The 16,552-nt window shown below is 21.2% G+C and overlaps 1 protein-coding gene across 1 annotated transcript in view; it reads right to left on the bottom strand.

Annotated features, from left to right (window-relative positions):
* Positions 1–16,552, bottom strand: part of LOC145297685 (proprotein convertase subtilisin/kexin type 4-like) — a 318,708-nt gene that overhangs the window by 9,069 nt on the left and 293,087 nt on the right. The window contains exon 16 of the mRNA XM_080143882.1: positions 5,146–5,305. Coding sequence (XP_080000008.1) covers positions 5,146–5,305 — 160 coding nt within the window. The remainder of the gene's footprint in view (positions 1–5,145; positions 5,306–16,552) is intronic.

Here is a 16,552-nt window from a genome sequence, read left to right on the forward strand (position 1 = left end):
TATGTATTAAAAAACGACTGAATAATATACATATTTAAAAAAATAAAAAAATATATATTTAAAAAAGAAAAGAAAAAATATATATTTAAAAAATGAAAAAAATATATATATTAAAAAAAGGAAAAATATATATTTAAAAAAATGAAAAACATATATTAAAAAAGGATATATTTAAAAAAAATGAAAAAATATATAAATTTAAAAATATGAAAAATATATATATATTAAAAAAAGGAAAGATATATATTAAAAAAAAATGAACAATACATAAAAACAAAATTAATACAAAAATAAAAATTTACATTTATCGATGTTATCCTTATTTACTTAGTTCTCCACAAGAGCACAGGTAGGTTTTTAATGTAAAGAAAACCCAGTTTCCCAAAAAGAGCATCTTGAAATGGTACAAAAATGCCTTAGTCTAGAAGGATATCTAATCCATGGACTGAGGAAATAACAGATACTACACTTTATTCCTAGCCAAATTGCCATTTATTTATGTATTATTTGTATTTAAAAAAATCTAACGAAATTATTTTTGCAATATGAAATTATATGAAAAGAGCACAGTCACTTTTATAGAAGTCAGCACATTTAATATTTGGCCAAATTTGAAAGAATAAGAACTCAATGTTACAGTAGACATCCCATCCTTTGTTGTTGTACATCAAACTTTTGGAGATGATAAACAAAAAGAAAAAATATAAAAATGAATTTTTTTAGATTTTTGTCCATAATTACTCGATATTAAAATACAAAAATAAAGAAAAGTTTATATGATGTACATACACAGGACGAAACAATAACTACTTGATCAATTTATGTAATTTTTGGAATATGATATTTCATATTCCAAAAATTACATAAATTGATCAAGTAGTTTTATTTTTATAAAGAAAGTCATTTTTAAGAGATTAATGAGAATTCATAGACATTACAAAATAAATCTTGTAACTTTGAATTATTGAGTTATCTCGCTTTGTTTTTTTTTTTAGATTGTTTCCAAAATGGCAGACAAAACAACTGCTCTTCTGTTATTCATAAAATTTAATTTTCTTATTTAAAAATAAAATTACTTGATCAATTTATGTGATTTTTAGAATATGATATTTTTGTTTTGTCATGTGTAGGTACATCATACAGATTTTTCATTATTTTTGTTTTTTAATATCGGAAATTTTGGACAAGAACCAAATTTTCAATGAAAATAAAAACCAAATTTTCAATGAAAATAAAAACCAGAGTGTCCATTTGCAATATGTTTTGTCCCATAAAATAAATGCTTTATGTCCTTTGTCAACTTTTATGTGTTATCTTTTTGGTAAAACGAAACAGTCTAGCTTCTGGTTTTGAAATTGGATATAGACAAGCTGTGTTTACGAAAAAAAATTATTTACCAATTATATTTTATGTAGAATGCTTTTTGGAGAGTTAGGACAATTAATAATTTGTTTTCACATTAGTATTTGCTATGTGTTGCATAAGAAAATCGAACTGTTTTTATAATTGGATATTTTAATTTTTTATATAACAAATAATCAAATCAAATTGAAAAATATTTTTGCCTGAATATATTTTTTAAATAGTTTATATAGAAAATATTTTTTAATTGTTTATTATTTTATAACTACATTTTTTGTTTGAAAATAATTTTTAAATTGAATATTGAAAATATTTTTAAATACCTTATTTTAATTTTAAAATAGTCTAATAGCTTATTTAAATAGAAAAGTAACAAAATTTAAATATATGAAACATAATAATAATGTATCTTATACAGAATATCCTCATGAAATTGCATTTTTTGCAAATTTCTATTTCACCATTTTTATATGTGCAAACTAGTTTAATTAAACCTTCTGCTAAAATTTAAGAAGTAGAAAATGATGATGGACTGTTTTTTGATAAATACTCCTTATCAATTTATGATTTTAGAACCAGAAACCGGTATCTGTTTCTCTTTTATCATCTTTTTAAATTTCTGCAACTCAGGGTGGTTGAGTTCTATCATCTGGCATGTAATGGTTAATATTTAATGATTTGAATTAAAGTTCAATCACGAAACAAATTGTCAACTGTTAATAAATACCATTAACAATTTAGTAAAATGTGAGGGAAATACATAAACTATTAATATCCAATTTTGTGTGGAGTAATTTATTTGCCTCATAATGGCGGGGGGGGGTGAGGGTGAAAGAGGTATTCATCTCCTGGGACAAAAGTAAAAATTGTTCCAGCTGAAAAAAGCGAGGAAAGAACAAATACTACATTTAGATTCAAGTTCGAAGACAGGATTTATGAGTTTCTGAACTAAAAAAATCTTGTTTAAAATAAAAAGAATCATTTAGTTATTACAAAATACTTTTTTCATTTTTACTTGCGATGTTTTACACATTAATTTCCTATTATTTTGAATGGAGGTTTACAATACAAATACAACAGCAAATTGATTGCTGACTTTTTGACATACAAGTTCTTTTCTTTCCATTTACTGCATTGCTTTTTAATATGAAATGTAATTTGTCTGCATACATCTTTCATTTTATTTTTTACCATAAATGTTGCACGATTGAAACATTTGTTACAGTTCTTTTCACCTTCCTTTATTCTTTGAAAAGAAGAAAAAGGTGATGATGCAGAAATCCTTGTATACGATACTCTGATTTATTACAACTCTTTTTAATTTTTTTGTCTTTCTGTTTTTTCTGGAAATGGAGCATCTTATCAGATACCAGATATGCACATGCTATTTTACACACTCAACCAAGAGATCTTTTTAAGATTCTAATCATTCCTTTAAGCACAATTGTTTGAATCTCTCTTGAACTTAATTCACCAGATAGATTTTGAAATTCTTTTCTATTTTTTTTATTTTTTTTTTTAATTTTCTTCCTTTGAAGTTGTAATGCTGCCAAACATTGCTCTGCTTTTTATTGAAACCAACCGAGAGCTCTTTTTAGTATCTTCGTTGTTCCCTTAAGTGCAATTGTCTGGATTTCTTTTGCACTTGGTTCACCAGGAATATTAGGTAGGTAGGACTTCAGGTTCTTTTTCATAAGCCCTGTGCCACCTATAATAACTGGTTGGTGAAGATCAAAAGTATGTGTGCATCAAATTTGGAAAAAATGTGAAGCTTTTAAAGGATGCAGTGTCTTGGCACCCAACAACTGATGCAAGCATTTTGTTCCCCGCTTCAGTGATTCTGAGTTTGAAAAAAAAAGTTTCTGAAAATCATGGAAGCCATTTTATGATGCTGTTCACGTGTGTTAGACATATGGAGATCAATAAGATATGAGATGGTTAATAATTTTGTTAGTGTTTATTAAGTCAGTTGCTAAGTAAGGTGTTCAGAGTATAATAGGTGTCTGATGGAAGATATTTGCTTGGTTGAACATCTCCAAGCAGTCAATGTTCTGACCAAGATGGGGGCTCCAGACTGATAATATAAATTCCAAGTACACTCACATCATAGCTGTGTATAGATTTTAATAAATGATAGGACAGTACTTAACAAAGATTTTGAAAAAATACAATGCTGATCAAAAATTTAAGACCACTGAAAAATCTTTAAAAAGAAACCATTTTTTTAAGGATAGATTTTAAACTCTTCCGACTAAAGGTTACTAATACTACAATCTAAAAGGTTATGGAAACAAAAAGGTACATTCCAAAAATGTTATTTAAAAATTTGCATTTTTATTAAATTAGGCTTTTTACACATGATCAAAATTATAAGACTAAAGGTATAAATTGTTAGATTTATGGTAATTCTAATGTTTTTAGTTCAGTTAGAGATTAGCAATCACTGTGTAAAGGTGTTACCATACCTAAAGCAAGAAAACTAACTAAAGTTAAGCTCTCTTGAATTCTAGGATTCCATGAGCAAGGTTTGTCACAGCGAGCAATAGCAGCTAAGGTAAATCGCAGTAAAACTGTTATTTGAAATTTTCTAAAGAACACTGAAAATTATGGAAAAGCAAAATACTTTGGTAGGCCCCCCCCAAATTTCTCTGGCATTGAGTAGGAGAATCAGACAGGTTGTTATGAATAACAGAGGACTTTCTTCTAGTCAAATTAAGGCGGTCAAAGATGCTAATTGCAATCCAATAACCATCAGACGACACTTACAACAAAAAGGCATGGTAAATAAAAAGCATAAACAAATTCCTCGATTGCTTCCACGTTACAAAGTGGACTGCTTAAAATTTGGTCGTGACGTTGAAAAGGAAGAAAGTCCTGTTTTCTGATGAGAAAAAATTAAATTTAGATGGTCCTGATGGCTTCCAGCGATATTGGCATGATAAAAACATGCCCCTTGAAATTTTTTCCACTCGTCATAGTGGAGGAGGGTCTGTAATGGTATGGGGTGCCTTTTCTTATAGAGGAACAATGGAGGTGGTGCAGGGTTGTCAGACAGCAGCTGGTTATGTTAGCATGCTACAAAAAGCATCTTTGATGATGGAAAGTCATCGTTTGTGTGGGGATGGATGGTTATTCCAACAGGATATTACTGCAATCCACACTGCAAGAGCTTTCTACAAGAAAATGGAGTCCATCTCTTGGGATATCCTGCATGCTCACCGGACTTGAACCTAATTGAAAATGTTTGGGGGTAGATGATAAGAGAGGTTTATCGAAATAGCAAACAATATTCAACAAAAAATGAACTTCATGAAGTCATCTTCAGAAACTGGAGCCGTATCCCCTGTCCCATAATGGAAACCCTTATTTCTAGCATGCCCCAAAGAATTTTTGATATCATAAAAAGCAGTGGAGGTAGAACTCATTATTAAGTTTGATTGTTGAATGTTTTCATAGACTTTTCATTTTTTGTAGAATTTAATAGAATTTTTGTCTCTGGTCTTATTATTTTGATCATGTGTAAAAAGCCTAATTTAATAAAAATATGAATTTTAAAATAAATCTTTGGAATGTAGCTTTTTCTTTCCATAACCTTTTAGATTGTAGTATTAGTAACCTTAAGTCAGAAGAGTTTAAAATCGATCCTTAAAAAAAAGTTGTTTTTTTAAATTTGTTAAGTGGTCTTAAATTTTGATCAGCGGTGTAATTCAGTTTTGACAAAAAAAAAACAGAAAGAATATTGAAACTAATCTTTATTAAAAAAAAAAAAAAACTTTTTCTTACCCGCCATCAACTGTATATTGGTTAGGTGCACATTTGCCATTTTGGATACACTGTCCTTGTGCCAGTCGGTGTCCTGCTAAGCAACTTGTACAATTTTGGGCACTCATTTTACAAGTTGAACATGGTGCCTGGCAGGATTTGCAATCATTTTCTTTGGGGTCTAAAAAGAAAATGAAATGTGAAACCTGAAGTACTTAATACACAAAAAAGGGATTTAATAATTTACGTAACTTTCATTATAAGATATGTTCAAAAAATAAGATTATCTGATCGCCAAAGATATAATTCAAAAAAGAAATTCACAAATATCTAGTGTTGCTGGTTATCCAAAATTTTGAAGTGAACTGATCCCAAATCGAATATAATACCATAAATATAATTGTGTTCAAAGTTTGGTAAGAGTTGTAAAATAAATTGCAATATGTCCAAATAGTAAAAATAAGTAAAATAAATCGCAATATGTCCAAATAGTAAAAATAAGTAAAATAAATCGCAATATATCCAAATAGTAAAAATAAGTAAAATAAATCGCAATATGTCTAAATAGTAAAAATAAGTAAAATAAATCGCAATATGTCTAAATAGTAAAAATAAGTAAAATAAATCGCAATATGTCTAAATAGTAAAAATAAGTAAAATAAATTGCAATATGTCTAAATAGCAAAAATAAGTAAAATAAATCGCAATATGTCTAAATAGTAAAAATAAGTAAAATAAATTGCAATATGTCTAAATAGTAAAAATTAAGTAAAATAAATCACAATATGTCTAAATAGTAAAAATAAGTAAAATAAATTGCAATATGTCTAAATAGTAAAAATAAGTAAAATAAATCACAATATGTCTAAATAGTAAAAATAAGTAAAATAAATCGCAATATATCTAAATAGTAAAAATAAGTAAAATAAATCACAATATGTCTAAATAGTAAAAATAAGTAAAATAAATCGCAATATGTCTAAATAGTAAAAATAAGTAAAATAAATCACAATATGTCTAAATAGTAAAAATAAGTAAAATAAATTGCAATATGTCTAAATAGTAAAAATAAGTAAAATAAATCGCAATATGTCTAAATAGTAAAAATAAGTAAAATAAATCGCAATATGTCTAAATAGTAAAAATAAGTCAAATAAATCGCAATATGTCTAAATAGTAAAAATAAGTAAAATAAATCGCAATATGTCTAAATAGTAAAAATAAGTCAAATAAATCGCAATATGTCTAAATAGTAAAAATTAAGTAAAATAAATCGCAATATGTCTAAATAGTAAAAATAAGTAAAATAAATCACAATATGTCTAAATAGTAAAAATAAGTAAAATAAATCACAATATGTCTAAATAGTAAAAATAAGTAAAATAAATCACAATATGTCTAAATAGAAAAATAAGTAAAATAAATCGCAATATGTCTAAATAGTAAAAATAAGTAAAATAAATCGCAATATGTCTAAATAGTAAAAATAAGTAAAATAAATCACAATATGTCTAAATAGTAAAAATAAGTAAAATAAATCACAATATGTCTAAATAGTAAAAACAAGTAAAATAAATTGCAATATGTCTAAATAGCAAAAATAAGTAAAATAAATCGCAATATGTCTAAATAGTAAAAATAAGTAAAATAAATTGCAATATGTCTAAATAGTAAAAATTAAGTAAAATAAATCACAATATGTCTAAATAGTAAAAATAAGTAAAATAAATCACAATATGTCTAAATAGTAAAAATAAGTAAAATAAATCGCAATATGTCTAAATAGTAAAAATAAGTAAAATAAATCGCAATATGTCTAAATAGTAAAAATAAGTAAAATAAATCGCAATATGTCTAAATAGTAAAAATTAAGTAAAATAAATCGCAATATGTCTAAATAGTAAAAATAAGTAAAATAAATCACAATATGTCTAAATAGTAAAAATAAGTAAAATAAATCACAATATGTCTAAATAGTAAAAATAAGTAAAATAAATCACAATATGTCTAAATAGTAAAAATAAGTAAAATAAATCGCAATATGTCTAAATAGTAAAAATAAGTAAAATAAATCACAATATGTCTAAATAGTAAAAATAAGTAAAATAAATCACAATATGTCCAAATAGTAAAAATAAGTAAAATAAATCGCAATATGTCTACATAGTAAAAATAAGTAAAATAAATCACAATATGTCTAAATAGTAAAAATAAGTAAAATAAATCACAATATGTCTACATAGTAAAAATAAGTAAAATAAATCACAATATGTCCAAATAGTAAAAATAAGTAAAATAAATCGCAATATGTCTACATAGTAAAAATAAGTAAAATAAATCACAATATGTCAAAATAGTAAAAATAAGTAAAATAAATCGCAATATGTCTACATAGTAAAAATAAGTAAAATAAATCACAATATGTCCAAATAGTAAAAATAAGTAAAATAAATCGCAATATGTCTACATCGTAAAAATAAGTAAAATAAATCACAATATGTCCAAATAGTAAAAATAAGTAAAATAAATCGCAATATGTCTACATAGTAAAAATAAGTAAAATAAATCGCAATATGTCTAAATAGTAAAAATAAGTAAAATAAATCGCAATATGTCTAAATAGTAAAAATAAGTAAAATAAATCGCAATATATCTAAATAGTAAAAATAAGTAAAATAAATCGCAATATGTCTAAATAGTAAAAATAAGTAAAATAAATCGCAATATGTCTAAATAGTAAAAATAAGTAAAATAAATTGCAATATGTCTAAATAGTAAAAATAAGTAAAATAAATCACAATATGTCTAAATAGTAAAAATAAGAAAAATAAATCGCAATATGTCTAAATAGTAAAAATAAGTAAAATAAATCGCAATATGTCTAAATAGTAAAAATAAGTAAAATAAATCACAATATGTCTAAATAGTAAAAATAAGTAAAATAAATCGCAATATGTCTAAATAGTAAAAATAAGTAAAATAAATCACAATATGTCTAAATAGTAAAAATAAGTAAAATAAATCGCAATATGTCTAAATAGTAAAAATAAGTAAAATAAATTGCAATATGTCTAAATAGTAAAAATAAGTAAAATAAATCACAATATGTCTAAATAGTAAAAATAAGTAAAATAAATCGCAATATGTCTAAATACTAAAAATAAGTAAAATAAATCACAATATGTCTAAATAATAAAAATAAGTAAAATAAATCGCAATATGTCTAAATAATAAAAATAAGTAAAATAAATCGCAATATGTCTAAATAGTAAAAATTAGTAAAATAAATCACAATATGTCTAAATAGTAAAAATAAGTAAAATAAATCGCAATATGTCTAAATAGTAAAAATAAGTAAAATAAATCGCAATATGTTTAAATAGTAAAAATAAGTAAAATAAATCGCAATATGTCTAAATAGTAAAAATTAAGTAAAATAAATCGCAATATGTCTAAATAGTAAAAATAAGTAAAATAAATTGCAATATGTCTAAATAGTAAAATTTAAGTAAAATAAATCGCAATATGTCTAAATAGTAAAAATAAGTAAAATAAATTGCAATATGTCTAAATAGTAAAAATAAGTAAAATAAATCGCAATATGTCTAAATAGTAAAAATAAGTAAAATAAATCGCAATATGTCTAAATAGTAAAAATAAGTAAAATAAATTGCAATATGTCTAAATAGTAAAAATTAAGTAAAATAAATCACAATATGTCTAAATAGTAAAAATAAGTAAAATAAATTGCAATATGGCTAAATAGTAAAAATAAGTAAAATAAATCACAATATGTCTAAATAGTAAAAATAAGTAAAATAAATCACAATATGTCTAAATAGTAAAAATAAGTAAAATAAATCACAATATGTCTAAATAGTAAAAATAAGTAAAATAAATCACAATATGTCTACATAGTAAAAATAAGTTAAATAAATCGCAATATGTCTAAATAGTAAAAATAAGTAAAATAAATCACAATATGTCTAAATAGTAAAAATAAGTAAAATAAATCGAAATATGTCTAAATAGTAAAAATAAGTAAAATAAATCACAATATGTCTAAATAGTAAAAATAAGTAAAATAAATCACAATATGTCTACATAGTAAAAATAAGTAAAATAAATCGCAATATGTCTAAATAGTAAAAAAAAGTAAAATAAATCACAATATGTCTAAATAGTAAAAATAAGTAAAATAAATCGCAATATGTCTACATAGTAAAAATAAGTAAAATAAATCACAATATGTCTAAATAGTAAAAATAAGTAAAATAAATCACAATATGTCTAAATAGTAAAAATAAGTAAAATAAATCACAATATGTCTACATAGTAAAAATAAGTAAAATAAATCGCAATATGTCTAAATAGTAAAAATAAGTAAAATAAATCGCAATATGTCTAAATAGTAAAAATAAGTAAAATAAATCGCAATATGTCTAAATAGTAAAAATAAGTAAAATAAATCGCAATATGTCTAAATAGTAAAAATAAGTAAAATAAATTGCAATATGTCTAAATAGTAAAAATTAAGTAAAATAAATCACAATATGTCTAAATAGTAAAAATAAGTAAAATAAATAGCAATATGGCTAAATAGTAAAAATAAGTAAAATAAATCACAATATGTCTAAATAGTAAAAATAAGTAAAATAAATCACAATATGTCTAAATAGTAAAAATAAGTAAAATAAATCACAATATGTCTAAATAGTAAAAATAAGTAAAATAAATCACAATATGTCTACATAGTAAAAATAAGTAAAATAAATCGCAATATGTCTAAATAGTAAAAATAAGTAAAATAAATCACAATATGTCTAAATAGTAAAAATAAGTAAAATAAATCGAAATATGTCTAAATAGTAAAAATAAGTAAAATAAATCACAATATGTCTAAATAGTAAAAATAAGTAAAATAAATCACAATATGTCTAAATAGTAAAAATAAGTAAAATAAATCGCAATATGTCTAAATAGTAAAAATAAGTAAAATAAATCACAATATGTCTAAATAGTAAAAATAAGTAAAATAAATCGCAATATGTCTACAGAGTAAAAATAAGTAAAATAAATCACAATATGTCTAAATAGTAAAAATAAGTAAAATAAATCACAATATGTCTAAATAGTAAAAATAAGTAAAATGAATCACAATATGTCTACATAGTAAAAATAAGTAAAATAAATCGCAATATGTCTAAATAGTAAAAATAAGTAAAATAAATCGCAATATGTCTAAATAGTAAAAATAAGTAAAATAAATTGCAATATGTCTAAATAGTAAAAATAAGTAAAATAAATCACAATATGTCTAAATAGTAAAAATAAGTAAAATAAATCACAATATGTCTAAATAGTAAAAATAAGTAAAATAAATCACAATATGTCTAAATAGTAAAAATAAGTAAAATAAATCACAATATGTCTAAATAGTAAAAATAAGTAAAATAAATCGCAATATGTCTAAATAGTAAAAATAAGTAAAATAAATTGCAATATGTCTACATAGTAAAAATAAGTAAAATAAATCACAATATGTCTAAATAGTAAAAATAAGTAAAATAAATAACAATATGTCTAAATAGTAAAAATAAGTAAAATAAATCACAATATGTCTAAATAGTAAAAATAAGTAAAATAAATCGAAATATGTCTACATAGTAAAAATAAGTAAAATAAATCGCAATATGTCTAAATAGTAAAAATAAGTAAAATAAATCGCAATATGTCTAAATAGTAAAAATAAGTAAAATAAATCGCAATATGTCTAAATAGTAAAAATAAGTAAAATAAATCGCAATATGTCTAAATAGTAAAAATAAGTAAAATAAATTGCAATATGTCTAAATAGTAAAAATAAGTAAAATAAATCACAATATGTCTAAATAGTAAAAATAAGTAAAATAAATCACAATATGTCTAAATAGTAAAAATAAGTAAAATAAATCGCAATATGTCTAAATAGTAAAAATAAGTAAAATAAATTGCAATATGTCTAAATAGTAAAAATAAGTAAAATAAATCACAATATGTCTAAATAGTAAAAATAAGTAAAATAAATCACAATATGTCTAAATAGTAAAAATAAGTAAAATAAATCGAAATATGTCTAAATAGTAAAAATAAGTAAAATAAATTGCAATATGTCTAAATAGTAAAAATAAGTAAAATAAATCGAAATATGTCTAAATAGTAAAAAGTAAGTAAAATAAATCGCAATATGTCTAAATAGTAAAAATAAGTAAAATAAATCGCAATATGTCTACATAGTAAAAATAAGTAAAATAAATCACAATATGTCTAAATAGTAAAAATAAGTCAAATAAATCGCAATATGTCTACATAGTAAAAATAAGTAAAATAAATCACAATATGTCTAAATAGTAAAAATAAGTAAAATAAATCACAATATGTCTAAATAGTAAAAATAAGTAAAATAAATCACAATATGTCTAAATAGTAAAAATAAGTAAAATAAATCGCAATATGTCTAAATAGTAAAAATAAGTAAAATAAATCACAATATGTCTAAATAGTAAAAATAAGTAAAATAAATCACAATATGTCTACATAGTAAAAATAAGTAAAATAAATCACAATATGTCTAAATAGTAAAAATAAGTAAAATAAATCGCAATATGTCTCAATAGTAAAAATAAGTAAAATAAATCACAATATGTCTAAATAGTAAAAATAAGTAAAATAAATCGCAATATGTCTAAATAGTAAAAAATAAGTAAAATAAATCACAATATGTCTAAATAGTAAAAATAAGTAAAATAAATCGCAATATGTCTAAATAGTAAAAATAAGTAAAATAAATCACAATATGTCTAAATAGTAAAAATAAGTAAAATAAATCACAATATGTCTAAATAGTAAAAATAAGTAAAATAAATCACAATATGTCTAAATAGTAAAAATAAGTAAAATAAATCACAATATGTCTAAATAGTAAAAATAAGTAAAATAAATCGAAATATGTCTAAATAGTAAAAATAAGTAAAATAAATCGCAATATGTCTAAATAGTAAAAATAAGTAAAATAAATTGCAATATGTCTAAATAGTAAAAATAAGCAAAATAAATCACAATATGTCTAAATAGTAAAAATAAGTAAAATAAATCACAATATGTCTAAATAGTAAAAATAAGTAAAATAAATCGCGATATGTCTATATAGTAAAAATAAGTAAAATAAATCGCAATATGTCTAAATAGTAAAAATAAGTAAAATAAATCACAATATGTCTACATAGTAAAAATAAGTAAAATAAATCGCAATATGTCTAAATAGTAAAAATAAGTAAAATAAATCACAATATGTCTAAATAGTAAAAATAAGTAAAATAAATCACAATATGTCTAAATAGTAAAAATAAGTAAAATAAATCACAATATGTCCAAATAGTAAAAATAAGTAAAATAAATCGCAATATGTCTAAATAGTAAAAATAAGTAAAATAAATCACAATATGTCTAAATAGTAAAAATAAGTAAAATAAATCACAATATGTCTAAATAGTAAAAATAAGTAAAATAAATCGCGATATGTCTATATAGTAAAAATAAGTAAAATAAATCGCAATATGTCTAAATAGTAAAAATAAGTAAAATAAATCACAATATGTCTACATAGTAAAAATAAGTAAAATAAATCGCAATATGTCTAAATAGTAAAAATAAGTAAAATAAATCACAATATGTCTAAATAGTAAAAATAAGTAAAATAAATCACAATATGTCTAAATAGTAAAAATAAGTAAAATAAATCACAATATGTCTAAATAGTAAAAATAAGTAAAATAAATCGCAATATGTCTAAATAGTAAAAATAAGTAAAATAAATCGCAATATGTCCAAATAGTTAAAATAAGTAAAATAAATTGCAATATGTCTAAATAGTAAAAATAAGTAAAATAAATCGCTATATGTGTAAATAGTAAAAATAAGTAAAATAAATCGCAATATGTCTAAATAGTAAAAATAAGTAAAATAAATCGCAATATGTCTAAATAGTAAAAATAAGTAAAATAAATCGCAATATGTCTAAATAGTAAAAATAAGTAAAATAAATCGCAATATGTCTAAATAGTAAAAATAAGTAAAATAAATCGCAATATGTCTAAATAGTAAAAATAAGTAAAATAAATCGCAATATGTCTAAATAGTAAAAATAAGTAAAATAAATCGCAATATGTCTAAATAGTAAAAATAAGTAAAATAAATCGCAATATGTGTAAATAGTAAAAATAAGTAAAATAAATCGCAATATGTCTAAATAGTAAAAATAAGTAAAATAATTTACAATATGTCTAAATAGTAAAAATAAGTAAAATAAATCGCAATATGTCTAAATAGTAAAAATAAGTAAAATAATTTACAATATGTCTAAATAGTAAAAATAAGTAAAATAAATCGCAATATGTCTAAATAGTAAAAATAAGTAAAATAAATCGCAATATGTCTAAATAGTAAAAATAAGTAAAATAAATCGCAATATGTCTAAATAGTAAAAATAAGTAAAATAAATCGCAATATGTCTAAATAGTAAAAATAAGTAAAATAAATCGCAATATGTCTAAATAGTAAAAATAAGTAAAATAAATCGCAATATGTCTAAATAGTAAAAATAAGTAAAATAAATCGCAATATGTCTAAATAGTAAAAATAAGTAAAATAAATCGCAATATGTCTAAATAGTAAAAATAAGTAAAATAAATCGCAATATGTCTAAATAGTAAAAATAAGTAAAATAAATCGCAATATGTCTAAATAGTAAAAATAAGTAAAATAAATCGCAATATGTCTAAATAGTAAAAATAAGTAAAATAAATCGCAATATGTCTAAATAGTAAAAATAAGTAAAATAAATCGCAATATGTCTAAATAGTAAAAATAAGTAAAATAAATCGCAATATGTCTAAATAGTAAAAATAAGTAAAATAAATCGCAATATGTCTAAATAGTAAAAATAAGTAAAATAAATCGCAATATGTCTAAATAGTAAAAATAAGTAAAATAAATCGCAATATGTCTAAATAGTAAAAATAAGTAAAATAAATCGCAATATGTCTAAATAGTAAAAATAAGTAAAATAAATCGCAATATGTCTAAATAGTAAAAATAAGTAAAATAAATCGCAATATGTGTAAATAGTAAAAATAAGTAAAATAAATCGCAATATGTCTAAATAGTAAAAATAAGTAAAATAATTTACAATATGTCTAAATAGTAAAAATAAGTAAAATAAATCGCAATATGTCTAAATAGTAAAAATAAGTAAAATAAATCGCAATATGTCTAAATAGTAAAAATAAGTAAAATAAATCGCAATATGTCTAAATAGTAAAAATAAGTAAAATAAATCGCAATATGTCTAAATAGTAAAAATAAGTAAAATAAATCGCAATATGTCTAAATAGACAAAGAAACTTGGACAACTTTCATAAAAAAAATGTAGCAAATTTTAATAAAATAACAAAAAAAAAAGGCGTGAATCATCTTGTTCTCATCTTTACTGCGTCATGTACGATCTACCGTTGGTTACCTGGTTGATAGGTTTCAGCCGTTATATTTTCAGGCTTTCTTTAGATGACTTTTGTTATTCTGTGAATTCCAAACTGAACTCTTTATTTCATCTTTTTACTTTTTCTGATATTTGTGAAGGGAACTTAAATTCCTACTAGAAACTATCTCTCTGTACAGGACAAGCTGGTATGAGGATACCTTCTCCTACAAGTAAATCGTAAGTATTCGAAATAACAGTATTCTCTGTTCAAATTAGATCCCCTCTGTATAGCTACACCACTTTAGTTTATATGAGGAATGCCACACCTTCTCTAAGTAAAAGTACAATGCTGGATACTCCAACAGATCAGATGAATTCTTGTCTTAGAATCTATTAAGATCAAGAAATCACAACGAAGATACACTATGACACAGTTAACTGATCAATTGGTGAGAGGAATATTAATGTGATTCACATCTTTACAAATACAACGTTTTAGATGTGAAGGAGAATTTAATGAAACACTTAAATACTTATGTATCTCGGTACTCTTCAGAATTTGACCCAGATCCTTGGGATTTTCCATCAATCGTGGTTCATGCTCGACCGGCAATTACCGATTAATCTGAGCAAATATTACAATGAGGTATCAAAATAGCAAATTGATGAGTCAAACGAGCTGGAACAAAAAAGGCAGGGAACAGATCAGACAATTCTAAAAAATACATGCCACCACACATCACATCAGTTCATTTATCTTTTTTATAAATATTATTATAGTATTTATCTTTTTTATAAATATTATTATAGTATTTATCTTTTTTATAAATACTATTATAGTATTTATCTTTTTTATAAATATTATTATAATATTTATCTTTTTAATAAATACTATTATAATATTTATCTTTTTTATAAATATTATTATAATATTTATCTTTTTTATAAATACTATTATAATATTTATCTTTTTTATAATTATATAATATTATTTTTTTAATACTATTATAATATTTATCTTTTTTATAAATACTATTATAATATTTATCTTTTTTATAAATATTATTATAATATTTATCTTTTTTATAAATATTATTATAGTATTTATCTTTTTTATAAATATTATTATAGTATTTATCTTTTTTATAAATACTATTATAATATTTATCTTTTTTATAAATACTATTATAATATTTATCTTTTTTATAAATACTATTATAATATTTATCTTTTTTATAAATATTATTATAATATTTATCTTTTTTATAAATATTATTATAGTATTTATCTTTTTTATAAATATTATTATAGTATTTATCTTTTTTATAAATACTATTATAATATTTATCTTTTTTATAAATACTATTATAATATTTATCTTTTTTATAAATACTATTATAATATTTTATCTTTTTTATAAATATTATTATAATATTTATCTTTTTTATAAATATTATTATAGTATTTATCTTTTTATAATACTATTATAATATTTATCTTTTTTATAAATACTATTTATAATATTTATCTTTTTTATAAATACTATTATAATATTTATCTTTTTTATAAATACTATTATAATATTTATCTTTTTTATAAATATTATTATAATATTTATCTTTTTTATAAATATTATTATAGTATTTATCTTTTTTATAAATATTATTATAGTATTTATCTTTTTTATAAATACTATTATAATATTTATCTTTTTTATAATACTATTATAATATTTATCTTTTTTATAAATATTATTATAATATTTATCTTTTTTATAAATTATTATTATAATATTTATCTTTTTTATAAATACTATTATAATATTTATCTTTTTTATAAATACTATTATAATATTTATCTTTTTTATAAATACTATTATAATATTTATCTTTTTTATAAATTACTATTATA

This window comes from Euprymna scolopes, chromosome 18 (assembly GCF_053919585.1).
Source record: "Euprymna scolopes isolate OS-2025 chromosome 18, ASM5391958v1, whole genome shotgun sequence".
Taxonomy (NCBI): Eukaryota; Metazoa; Mollusca; class Cephalopoda; order Sepiida; family Sepiolidae; genus Euprymna; species Euprymna scolopes.